A 21149-nucleotide genomic window follows, 5' to 3' on the forward strand; every position below is an offset into this window, starting at 1 on the left:
CCGGGCCACGGCGGCCGCGCTCCGGGCCGCCGGCCGCACTCGGCGAGAGGGAGGGCGCCCGCCCGCCGCCCCGCCGCGCCGCCGCGCCGCCGCCGGGCGCCGCTTTCGGCGGAGGACCGCGCGGGCGATCGGCGAGGCGGAGGCTGTCCGCCGCCGCGACATGGCGATCGCAAGGCAAGTGCTCTGTCTCTCTGCTTTCCTCTCCCTGCCGCACGCTCGCTCCGAGCCCCTCCGCTACTCCGTAGCCGAGGAGGCGGAGAGCGGCTCCGTGGTAGCCAACGTGGCGGAGGACGCGGGGCTGGCCCCGGCGCAGCTCGCGGCTCGCCGCGCCCGCCTGGCCTCGGACGACGGCCGGCAGCACTTTCGCTTAGACCGCGGCACCGGCCGCCTCGTAGTGGCGGACAGGCTGGACCGGGAGGAGCTGTGCGGGCAGTCCGCTACCTGCACGCTCCCCTTCGAGCTCCTGCTGGCGAACCCCCTGCAGTTCTTTCGGGTCGAGGTGGCGGTGCAGGACGTCAACGACCATTCGCCCGTTTTCCCGGAGGAACGAGTCACTTTTAAGATCCCGGAAAGGAGCGACCCGGGCTCGCGTTTCCCGCTGGAGGGGGCTCGGGACCTGGATGTTGGCAGCAACAGCATCCAGGCTTACAGCATCTCTCCCGACAACGAGTACTTTAGTGTCTCCTTTGGGAGTCGGAGTAAGGGAGACAAATATGTGGAACTGGTCTTGGAAAAGCCGCTAGACAGAGAGGAGCAGGCGGAGGTGGGTTTCAGCCTCATCGCCATGGACGGAGGCTCTCCGCCGAGGAGTGGGACCACCCAAATCCACATTGTCGTTCTAGATGTAAATGACAATGCTCCTGTCTTCACAGAGGAGCGGTACCTTGGTCAGGTTTTGGAAAATGCACCGGAGGGCTCTGTGGTCCTCAGCGTGGTGGCAACCGATCGGGACATGGGAATCAACGGGGACATCACCTATCAGTTCAGCCAAGCAGTGGGCCAGAGCCACTCGGCATTCGCACTTGACCCCACCAGCGGTGAAATTAAAGTCACAAAGCCTCTGGACTTTGAGGCAGCACAGAATCACGAGCTCAGCGTGCGGGCCACAGATGGCGGGGGCCTCTCGTCAATCTGCAAGGTGTTGGTGGAGGTGGTGGATGTGAATGACAATGCACCAGAGCTGGTGGTCAATTCCTTCAGCAGCCCCCTCCCCGAGAACGCGTTACCCGGGACGGTGGTCGCCCTCTTTACTGTCAGGGACCGAGATGCCGGTGCCAACGGGAAGATCACCTGTGCCCTTGAAGACCAGCTGTCGTTCTCCCTGCGGCCGGCCTATAAGAATTACTACGAGCTGGTGACCGTGAGCACTCTGGACAGGGAGGAGACGGCACGGTACATCCTCACTGTCACAGCAGCAGACGCGGGGTCACCTCCTCTCACGACCACCCAGACCTTCACGGTGGACATCTCCGATGTCAACGACAATGCACCTGTCTTCAACCAGACGTCGTACACCATGCATGTGCGTGAGAACAATGCCCCCACGGTGCTCGTCGGAGCCGTCAGTGCCGCGGATGCCGACGTGGGGCCCAATGCCAAGGTGACCTATTCCCTGGCACCAGCCCACCCCGCAGAGCAGCCTCCCTGCTCCTGCATCTCTGTGAACTCTGAGAACGGGCAGGTGTTTGTGCTGCGGCCTCTGGACTATGAGCAGGTGAGGCAGATGGAAGTCTTGGTGAGCGCCTCCGATGCGGGCTCTCCTCGCCTTAGTGCCAACGTCACCGTCCGCCTTGTCGTGGTGGATGAGAATGACAATGCGCCACTGGTGCTGTACCCGTCGCACGACAGCAGCCCACCATCCAGCGAGCTGGTGCCCATGTCGGCTGAGGCAGGGTACCTCATCACCAAAGTGGTGGCCGTGGATGCCGACTCGGGGCAGAACTCGTGGCTCTCGTACCACCTGCTGAGGGCCACCGACCCCGGGCTGTTTGTGGTGGGTGCGCAGAGTGGGGAGGTGCGGCTGAGGAGGCCCGTGACAGAGAGAGACACCGTGAAGCAGAAGCTCGTTGTCCTGGTGCGAGACAACGGGCAGCCACCGCTGTCGGCCACCGTGGCGCTGAGCGCACTGCTGCTCAGTGACTTCTCAGACATGCGCCTACCGCACAGCAGCCTGGCCACGGAGGATGACAGCGGCTCCCTGACAACCTATTTAATCATTTCATTGGTCTGTGTCTCGCTCCTCTTCCTCACGTCCACGGCAGCCTTCGTCGCTCGCAAGATGTGCAAGAGAAAGGAGCTGAAGGGTGGGCATGTGGTTTACGGCGCTGGCAACTTGCAGAGCGGCCTGGCTGATTCAGCTGCTGCGGGGACCCTGTCCCACGCCTATTGCTACGAGATCAACCTCACGACAGGCTCGGGCAACAGCGAGTTCAAGTTCCTGAAGCCCATCCTCCCCAGCCTGCCACCACAGCACTGTGGCACGAGCGGGGGCACTGACGGCGAACGAGATTTCCCCCGTGGCCCTATCACCACGGAGGACATGGCACCAGACAACGCCGGCATGCTCTCTGCAGAAGAGTTCAATAGTCTTTCCTTTAACTAGCATGGAGTCAGCCCAGCCAGAGGCTTCATGCCTCCTGATCGGAAGGGAGCTGGGCTACAACACGGGGCAATGGTTCCTCCAGACTAAATCTGCATTTGCAATTGGTGTCACTGATTTCCCTCCAATTCTAAGTCAGAAGAAAGGTTGTCTCCCCCTCCAACCAACCAACCAAACAAACAAACAAACAAAGAAAAAACCTAAAGGCTCCCTCTCTCAGGCAATAATATCTTTCAGCTCTGCTGCAGCCATTTCTGAAATGCTTTGAGAGTGGGGTTAGTCCCAGGAGCCCCCGGCTAAGTTCTTGCCTCACTTTTTTTTTTTTTTTATTCTGTGCTGTGTTGCGATGGCAAGGTCAGGCAGACAAATCACATGCTCAGTGAAATGCACGTAGCTCTTGTTCCTTGTCAGAAAAGTAAGGAAGTTGTGAGTACCGTGTTACAATGTGTTGCAAGCGTGGGGCTCTTTCTTCTGTGGGTTTGGGATGCGTCTGTCTGAGCTGTGTGGGCTCTGTGTGTTTTGCCCCCTGGTCATTATGTCTGTCCGGACAGCCGTTGTGTGTCTGCCTATGCTGCACAAAGGCTGCCCGCTGAAGCAGGGAGTAGCTCACATCCAGCCGTTGCGATGCACGCAATTGCAGCTCAGCAGGCAAGAAGGCTGTGTTGACCCTTTGAATACAGAAGTCTCATGTTCTCTGAGGGAGAGCAGCAAAACGCACAACAAGATCTTCCTTTGGCCCATAAGGGGAGGGTTGCGTGGGCTGTCTCCTTGGGATTGCCTTGGAAATATGGCAGCACTAACGGTGTTGGGATAGGCTGTAACCGTGCAGAGCTGTGAGAACATGTTCATTGTCGTTGGGTGCACTGTATGAAAACGCCACGAGGTGCTTCAAAGGACTGTGTCTGAAGGTCGAATCGAGATGAACTTGGAAAAGGGCCCTTGACTTTGGTCTCATGCTTGTTGTTCCGGAATTCAGAGGCTTCTTGATGGGAGTGGAAAGGTGTCCCGATATGATTTTCTGGGTTTGTGTTAGAGCATTTGCATCCTCCTTTTTGCCCTTTCTCCTTCTACCCTGCAGACTGCCTTTGAGCATTGTCTTACCTATTCCTCTTGAGAAGGACTGTCACCCCATGTGTAATAACGGATTGCTTGACTGCAGGCAGTGTGGCAGGGAATAGCTGGAAAGCTTCACGCTGTGTTGTGCTGCAGTTAGAAACTGTACCGTTGTAAACCGGGATACCCTTGTGTGTAAAAGTGAAATAAAGAGAGCAGCTGAATGCCTTGTGTGGAGAGAGTCTTTGTGGAGATGTTCTTTCTGGGGAAGCTCTGTCCAAGTTTTCAAAAGGCCGGGAGGCTTTTTTTTCTCATTTTGTCCCTTGGCTGAGGTGAAGTTGAAGGGGTCCATTTCCTCGCTTTGGAGACGCAGCCGACGGAGCATTCAGTAAAACTGTGGGGATCACGGATTTGCTGGCAGGCCTGTATGGGTCTTGTGAGCCCTGATCTTCTGGCTGCAGCAGGGCCCGGTTCGATCGAGGTCAGGGGAAACTGGCGGCTACCCTAGCAGGGGCCCTGGGTGTGCAAAGGCCTCTGCAAAGGCGTGAGGTGGGGGCAGTGACCTGTCCAACTCTCCCAAGAGCTCCAGCTGCAGATGGCAACTGTAAGGCGTTCAAGCACAAAGTGTTTTGATTCTAAAGGCTTTGGGGGATGGACGGCACAAAGACAGGATACACGTTCCTTTGGGGAAGTATTTGGGGGAGCCCCAGGAGGTGGGCAATTGGTGGGTGAAAACCACTACCAGGGAGAGGATTCGCTCTTGGGAAATGCAGAGGACTACAGTTGTCCCTTCCGCAAAGGCCCCGATAAAAAGGTAAGTCCAGAGGACAAGCTGGTATAGTGATGCTGACTGGAAGACCGCTGTAGCTCGAGGACTGAGTGATCCACAGTCCCGTTAATCTGGGAAGGCACGCGCCTGTGCCGTGCTCTGCTGTGCTGCATAAATCCCTGGTCAGCAGGATAAACTCAGCTCTCACTCAGGGGTGGTGAGACAGCTGCCTGCAAGCAAGAAGTCCGCATGCGAACGTCTTTTACTGTGACAGTAGAAATGATGAATAGAATTGCTGTCTTGCAGGGAAGTCCTAAAACGGTGAGGACACTCTTTCAATTCTATGATGGGGGTCTGCGTGGCACGCTGTGTGTGGCTGGAGTTCTGTGTGAAGCTACTCTGCTCAGGGTTCTCCGCATCTAAAGGGACGAAGGATTCTCTATGCCAGCCTCTTCCTGTAGTGTGAGCTGTAACAGAGGGAGTTGTGAAGGACATCTTAGAGAGTCGGCGTGTCTCTCTTACTGAGATCTCAAGGAGCCAGCATCTCCGGGTGTAAAGCTGCTGCTTCTCAGGTTGCTGCAAGTCGAGGGTCTGGGTGTCTGATGCGGGTGATAACTAGATGGTTTATTGTGGTTTTTCCCCTGTGAGAGGGGGAGGCTGTTTCCCGTATCAGAGGGCCGGAACACACTGCGGAGCTTTCCCGAGGGGCTCGTCGGAGGTGCCGTTTAGGAAGCAATGCGGTGGGCAGGACTTGTCAGAGAGCCTCTCCTGAACGCATGCATGTCCCGCGAATCCGTCAGCACCGTTCTGAGGGATGCTGGCAAGCGCGGGGCTGCAGCAGGCGCTGTTGGCTGAGCAGGAGTGGGAAGCCGGCAAGGCGGAGGGCCGCTTCCCGGCGCCGGAGCGCTGCAGGTGCTGTGTGCGGCTGCGAGTATCGCTGTTGGCCTCTGCAAAGGCGTGAGGTGGGGGCAGTGACCTTTGCAACTGACCCAAGAGCTCCAGCTGCGCTGAGGCGGGCGAGGACGAAGAAGCGCTGTGCAGCTGGCAGCCCGCTGGCGAGAGGGAAGGCAACGCGGGCCGCACGGCCCCTCCCGCCGTTGAGCCGGCGGAGTGGCCGGCCGGCAGGCGCGTCCACGCCTGAGCCTCGCCGGGAGCCGCCTGCGTTCCCCGTCGTCAGCCTGAGATTCCCGAGGAGCCGTAGTGCCGTGCTGGGCTGCTACCTGCGGAGGCTCTCGCCCGGCTGCTCGACCGGGGAGCGCGGCTCGGTGCCGCCGGGCTGAGCCTCCGCCCCACGGCGCCGTGGGAAACGGGTTGTGCTCGTCTCGCCGCCGTGTTTCTCCAAGGGCGCGGACTGGCGTCCCGGCAGCCAAGCGCGCCCGCCTGCCCGCGGGCTCCGGGCAGCGGGGAGCGGGGCAGGACGCGGGGCAGCTGCCGGCGCCGCCCGTGCGCTCGGACTCGAGCGGCGGCCCCGCAGGGCTCTCGGCGCTCCTTCCCGGCGCTTCCCGCCCCGGCGCGGTGTGCGCGCGGGTCCGTGCGCCGGGGCGAGCCGGCAGCGCGGGCAGCGGGCGGCGGCGGGCGCAGTGCCGCCGCGGGCCGCAGGGTGGTGCTCCCGGCCAAGGCGGCGCCGAGCGGCTGCGGGCGGGGAGGCGGCCGAGCCCAGCCCGGCCGAGCGCAGCCCGGCCCAGACGAGCCGGGCAGCGGCGGCGAGCGGCGGCGAGCGGCGGCGAGCGGTGCCCCGTGCAATCCGCTGCCGGGCCACGGCGGCCGCGCTCCGGGCCGCCGGCCGCACTCGGCGAGAGGGAGGGCGCCCGCCCGCCGCCCCGCCGCGCCGCCGCGCCGCCGCCGGGCGCCGCTTTCGGCGGAGGACCGCGCGGGCGATCGGCGAGGCGGAGGCTGTCCGCCGCCGCGACATGGCGATCGCAAGGCAAGTGCTCTGTCTCTCTGCTTTCCTCTCCCTGCCGCACGCTCGCTCCGAGCCCCTCCGCTACTCCGTAGCCGAGGAGGCGGAGAGCGGCTCCGTGGTAGCCAACGTGGCGGAGGACGCGGGGCTGGCCCCGGCGCAGCTCGCGGCTCGCCGCGCCCGCCTGGCCTCGGACGACGGCCGGCAGCACTTTCGCTTAGACCGCGGCACCGGCCGCCTCGTAGTGGCGGACAGGCTGGACCGGGAGGAGCTGTGCGGGCAGTCCGCTACCTGCACGCTCCCCTTCGAGCTCCTGCTGGCGAACCCCCTGCAGTTCTTTCGGGTCGAGGTGGCGGTGCAGGACGTCAACGACCATTCCCCCGTTTTCCCGGAGGAACGAGTCACTTTTAAGATCCCGGAAAGGAGCGACCCGGGCTCGCGTTTCCCGCTGGAGGGGGCTCGGGACCTGGATGTTGGCAGCAACAGCATCCAGGCTTACAGCATCTCTCCCGACAACGAGTACTTTAGTGTCTCCTTTGGGAGTCGGAGTAAGGGAGACAAATATGTGGAACTGGTCTTGGAAAAGCCGCTAGACAGAGAGGAGCAGGCGGAGGTGGGTTTCAGCCTCATCGCCATGGACGGAGGCTCTCCGCCGAGGAGTGGGACCACCCAAATCCACATTGTCGTTCTAGATGTAAATGACAATGCTCCTGTCTTCACAGAGGAGCGGTACCTTGGTCAGGTTTTGGAAAATGCACCGGAGGGCTCTGTGGTCCTCAGCGTGGTGGCAACCGATCGGGACATGGGAATCAACGGGGACATCACCTATCAGTTCAGCCAAGCAGTGGGCCAGAGCCACTCGGCATTCGCACTTGACCCCACCAGCGGTGAAATTAAAGTCACAAAGCCTCTGGACTTTGAGGCAGCACAGAATCACGAGCTCAGCGTGCGGGCCACAGATGGCGGGGGCCTCTCGTCAATCTGCAAGGTGTTGGTGGAGGTGGTGGATGTGAATGACAATGCACCAGAGCTGGTGGTCAATTCCTTCAGCAGCCCCCTCCCCGAGAACGCGTTACCCGGGACGGTGGTCGCCCTCTTTACTGTCAGGGACCGAGATGCCGGTGCCAACGGGAAGATCACCTGTGCCCTTGAAGACCAGCTGTCGTTCTCCCTGCGGCCGGCCTATAAGAATTACTACGAGCTGGTGACCGTGAGCACTCTGGACAGGGAGGAGACGGCACGGTACATCCTCACTGTCACAGCAGCAGACGCGGGGTCACCTCCTCTCACGACCACCCAGACCTTCACGGTGGACATCTCCGATGTCAACGACAATGCACCTGTCTTCAACCAGACGTCGTACACCATGCATGTGCGTGAGAACAATGCCCCCACGGTGCTCGTCGGAGCCGTCAGTGCCGCGGATGCCGACGTGGGGCCCAATGCCAAGGTGACCTATTCCCTGGCACCAGCCCACCCCGCAGAGCAGCCTCCCTGCTCCTGCATCTCTGTGAACTCTGAGAACGGGCAGGTGTTTGTGCTGCGGCCTCTGGACTATGAGCAGGTGAGGCAGATGGAAGTCTTGGTGAGCGCCTCCGATGCGGGCTCTCCTCGCCTTAGTGCCAACGTCACCGTCCGCCTTGTCGTGGTGGATGAGAATGACAATGCGCCACTGGTGCTGTACCCGTCGCACGACAGCAGCCCACCATCCAGCGAGCTGGTGCCCATGTCGGCTGAGGCAGGGTACCTCATCACCAAAGTGGTGGCCGTGGATGCCGACTCGGGGCAGAACTCGTGGCTCTCGTACCACCTGCTGAGGGCCACCGACCCCGGGCTGTTTGTGGTGGGTGCGCAGAGTGGGGAGGTGCGGCTGAGGAGGCCCGTGACAGAGAGAGACACCGTGAAGCAGAAGCTCGTTGTCCTGGTGCGAGACAACGGGCAGCCACCGCTGTCGGCCACCGTGGCGCTGAGCGCACTGCTGCTCAGTGACTTCTCAGACATGCGCCTACCGCACAGCAGCCTGGCCACGGAGGATGACAGCGGCTCCCTGACAACCTATTTAATCATTTCATTGGTCTGTGTCTCGCTCCTCTTCCTCACGTCCACGGCAGCCTTCGTCGCTCGCAAGATGTGCAAGAGAAAGGAGCTGAAGGGTGGGCATGTGGTTTACGGCGCTGGCAACTTGCAGAGCGGCCTGGCTGATTCAGCTGCTGCGGGGACCCTGTCCCACGCCTATTGCTACGAGATCAACCTCACGACAGGCTCGGGCAACAGCGAGTTCAAGTTCCTGAAGCCCATCCTCCCCAGCCTGCCACCACAGCACTGTGGCACGAGCGGGGGCACTGACGGCGAACGAGATTTCCCCCGTGGCCCTATCACCACGGAGGACATGGCACCAGACAACGCCGGCATGCTCTCTGCAGAAGAGTTCAATAGTCTTTCCTTTAACTAGCATGGAGTCAGCCCAGCCAGAGGCTTCATGCCTCCTGATCGGAAGGGAGCTGGGCTACAACACGGGGCAATGGTTCCTCCAGACTAAATCTGCATTTGCAATTGGTGTCACTGATTTCCCTCCAATTCTAAGTCAGAAGAAAGGTTGTCTCCCCCTCCAACCAACCAACCAAACAAACAAACAAACAAAGAAAAAACCTAAAGGCTCCCTCTCTCAGGCAATAATATCTTTCAGCTCTGCTGCAGCCATTTCTGAAATGCTTTGAGAGTGGGGTTAGTCCCAGGAGCCCCCGGCTAAGTTCTTGCCTCACTTTTTTTTTTTTTTTATTCTGTGCTGTGTTGCGATGGCAAGGTCAGGCAGACAAATCACATGCTCAGTGAAATGCACGTAGCTCTTGTTCCTTGTCAGAAAAGTAAGGAAGTTGTGAGTACCGTGTTACAATGTGTTGCAAGCGTGGGGCTCTTTCTTCTGTGGGTTTGGGATGCGTCTGTCTGAGCTGTGTGGGCTCTGTGTGTTTTGCCCCCTGGTCATTATGTCTGTCCGGACAGCCGTTGTGTGTCTGCCTATGCTGCACAAAGGCTGCCCGCTGAAGCAGGGAGTAGCTCACATCCAGCCGTTGCAATGCACGCAATTGCAGCTCAGCAGGCAAGAAGGCTGTGTTGACCCTTTGAATACAGAAGTCTCATGTTCTCTGAGGGAGAGCAGCAAAACGCACAACAAGATCTTCCTTTGGCCCATAAGGGGAGGGTTGCGTGGGCTGTCTCCTTGGGATTGCCTTGGAAATATGGCAGCACTAACGGTGTTGGGATAGGCTGTAACCGTGCAGAGCTGTGAGAACATGTTCATTGTCGTTGGGTGCACTGTATGAAAACGCCACGAGGTGCTTCAAAGGACTGTGTCTGAAGGTCGAATCGAGATGAACTTGGAAAAGGGCCCTTAACTTTGGTCTCATGCTTGTTGTTCCGGAATTCAGAGGCTTCTTGATGGGAGTGGAAAGGTGTCCCGATATGATTTTCTGGGTTTGTGTTAGAGCATTTGCATCCTCCTTTTTGCCCTTTCTCCTTCTACCCTGCAGACTGCCTTTGAGCATTGTCTTACCTATTCCTCTTGAGAAGGACTGTCACCCCATGTGTAATAACGGATTGCTTGACTGCAGGCAGTGTGGCAGGGAATAGCTGGAAAGCTTCACGCTGTGTTGTGCTGCAGTTAGAAACTGTACCGTTGTAAACCGGGATACCCTTGTGTGTAAAAGTGAAATAAAGAGAGCAGCTGAATGCCTTGTGTGGAGAGAGTCTTTGTGGAGATGTTCTTTCTGGGGAAGCTCTGTCCAAGTTTTCAAAAGGCCGGGAGGCTTTTTTTTCTCATTTTGTCCCTTGGCTGAGGTGAAGTTGAAGGGGTCCATTTCCTCGCTTTGGAGACGCAGCCGACGGAGCATTCAGTAAAACTGTGGGGATCACGGATTTGCTGGCAGGCCTGTATGGGTCTTGTGAGCCCTGATCTTCTGGCTGCAGCAGGGCCCGGTTCGATCGAGGTCAGGGGAAACTGGCGGCTACCCTAGCAGGGGCCCTGGGTGTGCAAAGGCCTCTGCAAAGGCGTGAGGTGGGGGCAGCGACCTGTCCAACTCTCCCAAGAGCTCCAGCTGCAGATGGCAACTGTAAGGCATTCAAGCACAAAGTGTTTTGATTCTAAAGGCTTTGGGGGATGGACGGCACAAAGACAGGATACACGTTCCTTTGGGGAAGTATTTGGGGGAGCCCCAGGAGGTGGGCAATTGGTGGGTGAAAACCACTACCAGGGAGAGGATTCGCTCTTGGGAAATGCAGAGGACTACAGTTGTCCCTTCCGCAAAGGCCCCGATAAAAAGGTAAGTCCAGAGGACAAGCTGGTATAGTGATGCTGACTGGAAGACCGCTGTAGCTCGAGGACTGAGTGATCCACAGTCCCGTTAATCTGGGAAGGCACGCGCCTGTGCCGTGCTCTGCTGTGCTGTGCTGCATAAATCCCTGGTCAGCAGGACAAACTCAGCTCTCACTCAGGGGTGATGAGACAGCTGCCTGCAAGCAAGAAGTCCGCATGCGAACGTCTTTTACTGTGACAGTAGAAATGATGAATAGAATTGCTGTCTTGCAGGGAAGTCCTAAAACGGTGAGGACACTCTTTCAATTCTATGATGGGGGTCTGCGTGGCACGCTGTGTGTGGCTGGAGTTCTGTGTGAAGCTACTCTGCTCAGGGTTCTCCGCATCTAAAGGGACGAAGGATTCTCTATGCCAGCCTCTTCCTGTAGTGTGAGCTGTAACAGAGGGAGTTGTGAAGGACATCTTAGAGAGTCGGCGTGTCTCTCTTACTGAGATCTCAAGGAGCCAGCATCTCCGGGTGTAAAGCTGCTGCTTCTCAGGTTGCTGCAAGTCGAGGGTCTGGGTGTCTGATGCGGGTGATAACTAGATGGTTTATTGTGGTTTTTCCCCTGTGAGAGGGGGAGGCTGTTTCCCGTATCAGAGGGCCGGAACACACTGCGGAGCTTTCCCGAGGGGCTCGTCGGAGGTGCCGTTTAGGAAGCAATGCGGTGGGCAGGACTTGTCAGAGAGCCTCTCCTGAACGCATGCATGTCCCGCGAATCCGTCAGCACCGTTCTGAGGGATGCTGGCAAGCGCGGGGCTGCAGCAGGCGCTGTTGGCTGAGCAGGAGTGGGAAGCCGGCAAGGCGGAGGGCCGCTTCCCGGCGCCGGAGCGCTGCAGGTGCTGTGTGCGGCTGCGAGTATCGCTGTTGGCCTCTGCAAAGGCGTGAGGTGGGGGCAGTGACCTTTGCAACTGACCCAAGAGCTCCAGCTGCGCTGAGGCGGGCGAGGACGAAGAAGCGCTGTGCAGCTGGCAGCCCGCTGGCGAGAGGGAAGGCAACGCGGGCCGCACGGCCCCTCCCGCCGTTGAGCCGGCGGAGTGGCCGGCCGGCAGGCGCGTCCACGCCTGAGCCTCGCCGGGAGCCGCCTGCGTTCCCCGTCGTCAGCCTGAGATTCCCGAGGAGCCGTAGTGCCGTGCTGGGCTGCTACCTGCGGAGGCTCTCGCCCGGCTGCTCGACCGGGGAGCGCGGCTCGGTGCCGCCGGGCTGAGCCTCCGCCCCACGGCGCCGTGGGAAACGGGTTGTGCTCGTCTCGCCGCCGTGTTTCTCCAAGGGCGCGGACTGGCGTCCCGGCAGCCAAGCGCGCCCGCCTGCCCGCGGGCTCCGGGCAGCGGGGAGCGGGGCAGGACGCGGGGCAGCTGCCGGCGCCGCCCGTGCGCTCGGACTCGAGCGGCGGCCCCGCAGGGCTCTCGGCGCTCCTTCCCGGCGCTTCCCGCCCCGGCGCGGTGTGCGCGCGGGTCCGTGCGCCGGGGCGAGCCGGCAGCGCGGGCAGCGGGCGGCGGCGGGCGCAGTGCCGCCGCGGGCCGCAGGGTGGTGCTCCCGGCCAAGGCGGCGCCGAGCGGCTGCGGGCGGGGAGGCGGCCGAGCCCAGCCCGGCCGAGCGCAGCCCGGCCCAGACGAGCCGGGCAGCGGCGGCGAGCGGCGGCGAGCGGCGGCGAGCGGTGCCCCGTGCAATCCGCTGCCGGGCCACGGCGGCCGCGCTCCGGGCCGCCGGCCGCACTCGGCGAGAGGGAGGGCGCCCGCCCGCCGCCCCGCCGCGCCGCCGCGCCGCCGCCGGGCGCCGCTTTCGGCGGAGGACCGCGCGGGCGATCGGCGAGGCGGAGGCTGTCCGCCGCCGCGACATGGCGATCGCAAGGCAAGTGCTCTGTCTCTCTGCTTTCCTCTCCCTGCCGCACGCTCGCTCCGAGCCCCTCCGCTACTCCGTAGCCGAGGAGGCGGAGAGCGGCTCCGTGGTAGCCAACGTGGCGGAGGACGCGGGGCTGGCCCCGGCGCAGCTCGCGGCTCGCCGCGCCCGCCTGGCCTCGGACGACGGCCGGCAGCACTTTCGCTTAGACCGCGGCACCGGCCGCCTCGTAGTGGCGGACAGGCTGGACCGGGAGGAGCTGTGCGGGCAGTCCGCTACCTGCACGCTCCCCTTCGAGCTCCTGCTGGCGAACCCCCTGCAGTTCTTTCGGGTCGAGGTGGCGGTGCAGGACGTCAACGACCATTCGCCCGTTTTCCCGGAGGAACGAGTCACTTTTAAGATCCCGGAAAGGAGCGACCCGGGCTCGCGTTTCCCGCTGGAGGGGGCTCGGGACCTGGATGTTGGCAGCAACAGCATCCAGGCTTACAGCATCTCTCCCGACAACGAGTACTTTAGTGTCTCCTTTGGGAGTCGGAGTAAGGGAGACAAATATGTGGAACTGGTCTTGGAAAAGCCGCTAGACAGAGAGGAGCAGGCGGAGGTGGGTTTCAGCCTCATCGCCATGGACGGAGGCTCTCCGCCGAGGAGTGGGACCACCCAAATCCACATTGTCGTTCTAGATGTAAATGACAATGCTCCTGTCTTCACAGAGGAGCGGTACCTTGGTCAGGTTTTGGAAAATGCACCGGAGGGCTCTGTGGTCCTCAGCGTGGTGGCAACCGATCGGGACATGGGAATCAACGGGGACATCACCTATCAGTTCAGCCAAGCAGTGGGCCAGAGCCACTCGGCATTCGCACTTGACCCCACCAGCGGTGAAATTAAAGTCACAAAGCCTCTGGACTTTGAGGCAGCACAGAATCACGAGCTCAGCGTGCGGGCCACAGATGGCGGGGGCCTCTCGTCAATCTGCAAGGTGTTGGTGGAGGTGGTGGATGTGAATGACAATGCACCAGAGCTGGTGGTCAATTCCTTCAGCAGCCCCCTCCCCGAGAACGCGTTACCCGGGACGGTGGTCGCCCTCTTTACTGTCAGGGACCGAGATGCCGGTGCCAACGGGAAGATCACCTGTGCCCTTGAAGACCAGCTGTCGTTCTCCCTGCGGCCGGCCTATAAGAATTACTACGAGCTGGTGACCGTGAGCACTCTGGACAGGGAGGAGACGGCACGGTACATCCTCACTGTCACAGCAGCAGACGCGGGGTCACCTCCTCTCACGACCACCCAGACCTTCACGGTGGACATCTCCGATGTCAACGACAATGCACCTGTCTTCAACCAGACGTCGTACACCATGCATGTGCGTGAGAACAATGCCCCCACGGTGCTCGTCGGAGCCGTCAGTGCCGCGGATGCCGACGTGGGGCCCAATGCCAAGGTGACCTATTCCCTGGCACCAGCCCACCCCGCAGAGCAGCCTCCCTGCTCCTGCATCTCTGTGAACTCTGAGAACGGGCAGGTGTTTGTGCTGCGGCCTCTGGACTATGAGCAGGTGAGGCAGATGGAAGTCTTGGTGAGCGCCTCCGATGCGGGCTCTCCTCGCCTTAGTGCCAACGTCACCGTCCGCCTTGTCGTGGTGGATGAGAATGACAATGCGCCACTGGTGCTGTACCCGTCGCACGACAGCAGCCCACCATCCAGCGAGCTGGTGCCCATGTCGGCTGAGGCAGGGTACCTCATCACCAAAGTGGTGGCCGTGGATGCCGACTCGGGGCAGAACTCGTGGCTCTCGTACCACCTGCTGAGGGCCACCGACCCCGGGCTGTTTGTGGTGGGTGCGCAGAGTGGGGAGGTGCGGCTGAGGAGGCCCGTGACAGAGAGAGACACCGTGAAGCAGAAGCTCGTTGTCCTGGTGCGAGACAACGGGCAGCCACCGCTGTCGGCCACCGTGGCGCTGAGCGCACTGCTGCTCAGTGACTTCTCAGACATGCGCCTACCGCACAGCAGCCTGGCCACGGAGGATGACAGCGGCTCCCTGACAACCTATTTAATCATTTCATTGGTCTGTGTCTCGCTCCTCTTCCTCACGTCCACGGCAGCCTTCGTCGCTCGCAAGATGTGCAAGAGAAAGGAGCTGAAGGGTGGGCATGTGGTTTACGGCGCTGGCAACTTGCAGAGCGGCCTGGCTGATTCAGCTGCTGCGGGGACCCTGTCCCACGCCTATTGCTACGAGATCAACCTCACGACAGGCTCGGGCAACAGCGAGTTCAAGTTCCTGAAGCCCATCCTCCCCAGCCTGCCACCACAGCACTGTGGCACGAGCGGGGGCACTGACGGCGAACGAGATTTCCCCCGTGGCCCTATCACCACGGAGGACATGGCACCAGACAACGCCGGCATGCTCTCTGCAGAAGAGTTCAATAGTCTTTCCTTTAACTAGCATGGAGTCAGCCCAGCCAGAGGCTTCATGCCTCCTGATCGGAAGGGAGCTGGGCTACAACACGGGGCAATGGTTCCTCCAGACTAAATCTGCATTTGCAATTGGTGTCACTGATTTCCCTCCAATTCTAAGTCAGAAGAAAGGTTGTCTCCCCCTCCAAACCAACCAACCAACCAAACAAACAAACAAACAAACAAAGAAAAAACCTAAAGGCTCCCTCTCTCAGGCAATAATATCTTTCAGCTCTGCTGCAGCCATTTCTGAAATGCTTTGAGAGTGGGGTTAGTCCCAGGAGCCCCCGGCTAAGTTCTTGCCTCACTTTTTTTTTTTTTTTATTCTGTGCTGTGTTGCGATGGCAAGGTCAGGCAGACAAATCACATGCTCAGTGAAATGCACGTAGCTCTTGTTCCTTGTCAGAAAAGCAAGGAAGTTGTGAGTACCGTGTTACAATGTGTTGCAAGCGTGGGGCTCTTTCTTCTGTGGGTTTGGGATGCGTCTGTCTGAGCTGTGTGGGCTCTGTGTGTTTTGCCCCCTGGTCATTATGTCTGTCCGGACAGCCGTTGTGTGTCTGCCTATGCTGCACAAAGGCTGCCCGCTGAAGCAGGGAGTAGCTCACATCCAGCCGTTGCGATGCACGCAATTGCAGCTCAGCAGGCAAGAAGGCTGTGTTGACCCTTTGAATACAGAAGTCTCATGTTCTCTGAGGGAGAGCAGCAAAACGCACAACAAGATCTTCCTTTGGCCCATAAGGGGAGGGTTGCGTGGGCTGTCTCCTTGGGATTGCCTTGGAAATATGGCAGCACTAACGGTGTTGGGATAGGCTGTAACCGTGCAGAGCTGTGAGAACATGTTCATTGTCGTTGGGTGCACTGTATGAAAACGCCACGAGGTGCTTCAAAGGACTGTGTCTGAAGGTCGAATCGAGATGAACTTGGAAAAGGGCCCTTGACTTTGGTCTCATGCTTGTTGTTCCGGAATTCAGAGGCTTCTTGATGGGAGTGGAAAGGTGTCCCGATATGATTTTCTGGGTTTGTGTTAGAGCATTTGCATCCTCCTTTTTGCCCTTTCTCCTTCTACCCTGCAGACTGCCTTTGAGCATTGTCTTACCCATTCCTCTTGAGAAGGACTGTCACCCCATGTGTAATAACGGATTGCTTGACTGCAGGCAGTGTGGCAGGGAATAGCTGGAAAGCTTCACGCTGTGTTGTGCTGCAGTTAGAAACTGTACCGTTGTAAACCGGGATACCCTTGTGTGTAAAAGTGAAATAAAGAGAGCAGCTGAATGCCTTGTGTGGAGAGAGTCTTTGTGGAGATGTTCTTTCTGGGGAAGCTCTGTCCAAGTTTTCAAAAGGCCGGGAGGCTTTTTTTTCTCATTTTGTCCCTTGGCTGAGGTGAAGTTGAAGGGGTCCATTTCCTCGCTTTGGAGACGCAGCCGACGGAGCATTCAGTAAAACTGTGGGGATCACGGATTTGCTGGCAGGCCTGTATGGGTCTTGTGAGCCCTGATCTTCTGGCTGCAGCAGGGCCCGGTTCGATCGAGGTCAGGGGAAACTGGCGGCTACCCTAGCAGGGGCCCTGGGTGTGCAAAGGCCTCTGCAAAGGCGTGAGGTGGGGGCAGTGACCTGTCCAACTCTCCCAAGAGCTCCAGCTGCAGATGGCAACTGTAAGGCATTCAAGCACAAAGTGTTTTGATTCTAAAGGCTTTGGGGGATGGACGGCACAAAGACAGGATACACGTTCCTTTGGGGAAGTATTTGGGGGAGCCCCAGGAGGTGGGCAATTGGTGGGTGAAAACCACTACCAGGGAGAGGATTCGCTCTTGGGAAATGCAGAGGACTACAGTTGTCCCTTCCGCAAAGGCCCCGATAAAAAGGTAAGTCCAGAGGACAAGCTGGTATAGTGATGCTGACTGGAAGACCGCTGTAGCTCGAGGACTGAGTGATCCACAGTCCCGTTAATCTGGGAAGGCACGCGCCTGTGCCGTGCTCTGCTGTGCTGTGCTGCATAAATCCCTGGTCAGCAGGACAAACTCAGCTCTCACTCAGGGGTGATGAGACAGCTGCCTGCAAGCAAGAAGTCCGCATGCGAACGTCTTTTACTGTGACAGTAGAAATGATGAATAGAATTGCTGTCTTGCAGGGAAGTCCTAAAACGGTGAGGACACTCTTTCAATTCTATGATGGGGGTCTGCGTGGCACGCTGTGTGTGGCTGGAGTTCTGTGTGAAGCTACTCTGCTCAGGGTTCTCCGCATCTAAAGGGACGAAGGATTCTCTATGCCAGCCTCTTCCTGTAGTGTGAGCTGTAACAGAGGGAGTTGTGAAGGACATCTTAGAGAGTCGGCGTGTCTCTCTTACTGAGATCTCAAGGAGCCAGCATCTCCGGGTGTAAAGCTGCTGCTTCTCAGGTTGCTGCAAGTCGAGGGTCTGGGTGTCTGATGCGGGTGATAACTAGATGGTTTATTGTGGTTTTTCCCCTGTGAGAGGGGGAGGCTGTTTCCCGTATCAGAGGGCCGGAACACACTGCGGAGCTTTCCCGAGGGGCTCGTCGGAGGTGCCGTTTAGGAAGCAATGCGGTGGGCAGGACTTGTCAGAGAGCCTCTCCTGAACGCATGCATGTCCCGCGAATCCGTCAGCACCGTTCTGAGGGATGCTGGCAAGCGCGGGGCTGCAGCAGGCGCTGTTGGCTGAGCAGGAGTGGGAAGCCGGCAAGGCGGAGGGCCGCTTCCCGGCGCCGGAGCGCTGCAGGTGCTGTGTGCGGCTGCGAGTATCGCTGTTGGCCTCTGCAAAGGCGTGAGGTGGGGGCAGTGACCTTTGCAACTGACCCAAGAGCTCCAGCTGCGCTGAGGCGGGCGAGGACGAAGAAGCGCTGTGCAGCTGGCAGCCCGCTGGCGAGAGGGAAGGCAACGCGGGCCGCACGGCCCCTCCCGCCGTTGAGCCGGCGGAGTGGCCGGCCGGCAGGCGCGTCCACGCCTGAGCCTCGCCGGGAGCCGCCTGCGTTCCCCGTCGTCAGCCTGAGATTCCCGAGGAGCCGTAGTGCCGTGCTGGGCTGCTACCTGCGGAGGCTCTCGCCCGGCTGCTCGACCGGGGAGCGCGGCTCGGTGCCGCCGGGCTGAGCCTCCGCCCCACGGCGCCGTGGGAAACGGGTTGTGCTCGTCTCGCCGCCGTGTTTCTCCAAGGGCGCGGACTGGCGTCCCGGCAGCCAAGCGCGCCCGCCTGCCCGCGGGCTCCGGGCAGCGGGGAGCGGGGCAGGACGCGGGGCAGCTGCCGGCGCCGCCCGTGCGCTCGGACTCGAGCGGCGGCCCCGCAGGGCTCTCGGCGCTCCTTCCCGGCGCTTCCCGCCCCGGCGCGGTGTGCGCGCGGGTCCGTGCGCCGGGGCGAGCCGGCAGCGCGGGCAGCGGGCGGCGGCGGGCGCAGTGCCGCCGCGGGCCGCAGGGTGGTGCTCCCGGCCAAGGCGGCGCCGAGCGGCTGCGGGCGGGGAGGCGGCCGAGCCCAGCCCGGCCGAGCGCAGCCCGGCCCAGACGAGCCGGGCAGCGGCGGCGAGCGGCGGCGAGCGGCGGCGAGCGGTGCCCCGTGCAATCCGCTGCCGGGCCACGGCGGCCGCGCTCCGGGCCGCCGGCCGCACTCGGCGAGAGGGAGGGCGCCCGCCCGCCGCCCCGCCGCGCCGCCGCGCCGCCGCCGGGCGCCGCTTTCGGCGGAGGACCGCGCGGGCGATCGGCGAGGCGGAGGCTGTCCGCCGCCGCGACATGGCGATCGCAAGGCAAGTGCTCTGTCTCTCTGCTTTCCTCTCCCTGCCGCACGCTCGCTCCGAGCCCCTCCGCTACTCCGTAGCCGAGGAGGCGGAGAGCGGCTCCGTGGTAGCCAACGTGGCGGAGGACGCGGGGCTGGCCCCGGCGCAGCTCGCGGCTCGCCGCGCCCGCCTGGCCTCGGACGACGGCCGGCAGCACTTTCGCTTAGACCGCGGCACCGGCCGCCTCGTAGTGGCGGACAGGCTGGACCGGGAGGAGCTGTGCGGGCAGTCCGCTACCTGCACGCTCCCCTTCGAGCTCCTGCTGGCGAACCCCCTGCAGTTCTTTCGGGTCGAGGTGGCGGTGCAGGACGTCAACGACCATTCGCCCGTTTTCCCGGAGGAACGAGTCACTTTTAAGATCCCGGAAACGAGCGACCCGGGCTCGCGTTTCCCGCTGGAGGGGGCTCGGGACCTGGATGTTGGCAGCAACAGCATCCAGGCTTACAGCATCTCTCCCGACAACGAGTACTTTAGTGTCTCCTTTGGCAGTCGGAGTAAGGGGAAGAAGTATGTGGAACTGGTCTTGGAAAAGCCGCTAGACAGAGAGGAGCAGGCGGAGGTGGGTTTCAGTCTCATCGCTGTGGATGGAGACTCTCCGCCGAGGAGTGGGACCACCCAAATCCACATTGTCATTCTAGATGTAAATGACAATGCTCCTGTCTTCACAGAGGAGCTGTACGTTGGTCAGGTCTTGGAAAATGCACCGGAGGGCTCTGTGGTCCTCAGCGTGGTGGCAACCGATCGGGACGTGGGAATCAACGGGGACATCACCTATCAGTTCAGCCAAGCAGTGGGCCAGAGCCACTCGGCATTCGCACTTGACCCCACCAGCGGTGAAATTAAAGTCACAAAGCCTCTGGACTTTGAGGCAGCACAGAATCACGAGCTCAGCGTGCGGGCCACAGATGGCGGGGGCCTCTCGTCAATCTGCAAGGTGTTGGTGGAGGTGGTGGATGTGAATGACAATGCACCAGAGCTGGTGGTCAATTCCTTCAGCAGCCCCCTCCCCGAGAACGCGTTACCCGGGACGGTGGTCGCCCTCTTTACTGTCAGGGACCGAGATGCCGGTGCCAACGGGAAGATCACCTGTGCCCTTGAAGACCAGCTGTCGTTCTCCCTGCGGCCGGCCTATAAGAATTACTACGAGCTGGTGACCGTGAGCACTCTGGACAGGGAGGAGACGGCACGGTACATCCTCACTGTCACAGCAGCAGACGCGGGGTCACCTCCTCTCACGACCACCCAGACCTTCACGGTGGACATCTCCGATGTCAACGACAATGCACCTGTCTTCAACCAGACGTCGTACACCATGCATGTGCGTGAGAACAATGCCCCCACGGTGCTCGTCGGAGCCGTCAGTGCCGCGGATGCCGACGTGGGGCCCAATGCCAAGGTGACCTATTCCCTGGCACCAGCCCACCCCGCAGAGCAGCCTCCCTGCTCCTGCATCTCTGTGAACTCTGAGAACGGGCAGGTGTTTGTGCTGCGGCCTCTGGACTATGAGCAGGTGAGGCAGATGGAAGTCTTGGTGAGCGCCTCCGATGCGGGCTCTCCTCGCCTTAGTGCCAACGTCACCGTCCGCCTTGTCGTGGTGGATGAGAATGACAATGCGCCGCTGGTGCTGTACCCGTCGCACGACAGCAGCCCACCATCCAGCGAGCTGGTGCCCATGTCGGCTGAGGCAGGGTACCTCATCACCAAAGTGGTGGCCGTGGATGCCGACTCGGGGCAGAACTCGTGGCTCTCGTACCACCTGCTGAGGGCCACCGACCCCGGGCTGTTTGTGGTGGGTGCGCAGAGTGGGGAGGTGCGGCTGAGGAGGCCCGTGACAGAGAGAGACACCGTGAAGCAGAAGCTCGTTGTCCTGGTGCGAGACAACGGGCAGCCACCGCTGTCGGCCACCGTGGCGCTGAGCGCACTGCTGCTCAGTGACTTCTCAGACATGCGCCTACCGCACAGCAGCCTGGCCACGGAGGATGACAGCGGCTCCCTGACAACCTATTTAATCATTTCATTGGTCTGTGTCTCGCTCCTCTTCCTCACGTCCACGGCAGCCTTCGTCGCTCGCAAGATGTGCAAGAGAAAGGAGCTGAAGGGTGGGCATGTGGTTTACGGCGCTGGCAACTTGCAGAGCGGCCTGGCTGATTCAGCTGCTGCGGGGACCCTGTCCCACGCCTATTGCTACGAGATCAACCTCACGACAGGCTCGGGCAACAGCGAGTTCAAGTTCCTGAAGCCCATCCTCCCCAGCCTGCCACCACAGCACTGTGGCACGAGCGGGGGCACTGACGGCGAACGAGATTTCCCCCGTGGCCCTATCACCACGGAGGACATGGCACCAGACAACGCCGGCATGCTCTCTGCAGAAGAGTTCAATAGTCTTTCCTTTAACTAGCATGGAGTCAGCCCA

General features: G+C 60.7%; 4 protein-coding genes across 4 annotated transcripts; all 4 read left to right on the plus strand.

Moving 5' to 3' along the window:
- The first annotated feature begins 145 nt into the window (after nucleotides 1–145).
- LOC309604048 (protocadherin beta-15-like) lies at nucleotides 146–2617 on the plus strand. The gene has a single exon (XM_082338974.1). The coding sequence runs from the start codon at nucleotides 161–163 to the stop codon at nucleotides 2600–2602; it is 2442 nt and encodes an 813-aa protein (XP_082195100.1). The 5' UTR covers nucleotides 146–160; the 3' UTR covers nucleotides 2603–2617.
- Nucleotides 2618–6316: 3699 nt separating this feature from the next.
- Nucleotides 6317–8788, plus strand: LOC309604046 (protocadherin beta-15-like). The gene has a single exon (XM_082338972.1). It carries the CDS (start codon nucleotides 6332–6334, stop codon nucleotides 8771–8773), a length of 2442 nt encoding a protein of 813 aa, XP_082195098.1. The 5' UTR covers nucleotides 6317–6331; the 3' UTR covers nucleotides 8774–8788.
- Nucleotides 8789–12492: 3704 nt separating this feature from the next.
- On the plus strand, nucleotides 12493–14997 carry LOC309604036 (protocadherin beta-15-like). The gene has a single exon (XM_082338963.1). It carries the CDS (start codon nucleotides 12508–12510, stop codon nucleotides 14947–14949), a length of 2442 nt encoding a protein of 813 aa, XP_082195089.1. The 5' UTR covers nucleotides 12493–12507; the 3' UTR covers nucleotides 14950–14997.
- Nucleotides 14998–18677: 3680 nt separating this feature from the next.
- LOC309604035 (protocadherin beta-15-like) lies at nucleotides 18678–21149 on the plus strand. The gene has a single exon (XM_082338962.1). The coding sequence runs from the start codon at nucleotides 18693–18695 to the stop codon at nucleotides 21132–21134; it is 2442 nt and encodes an 813-aa protein (XP_082195088.1). The 5' UTR covers nucleotides 18678–18692; the 3' UTR covers nucleotides 21135–21149.

Source organism: Platalea leucorodia, assembly GCF_965183815.1.
Source record: "Platalea leucorodia genome assembly, contig: HAP1_HAP1_SCAFFOLD_314, whole genome shotgun sequence".
Lineage (NCBI taxonomy): Eukaryota > Metazoa > Chordata > Aves > Pelecaniformes > Threskiornithidae > Platalea > Platalea leucorodia.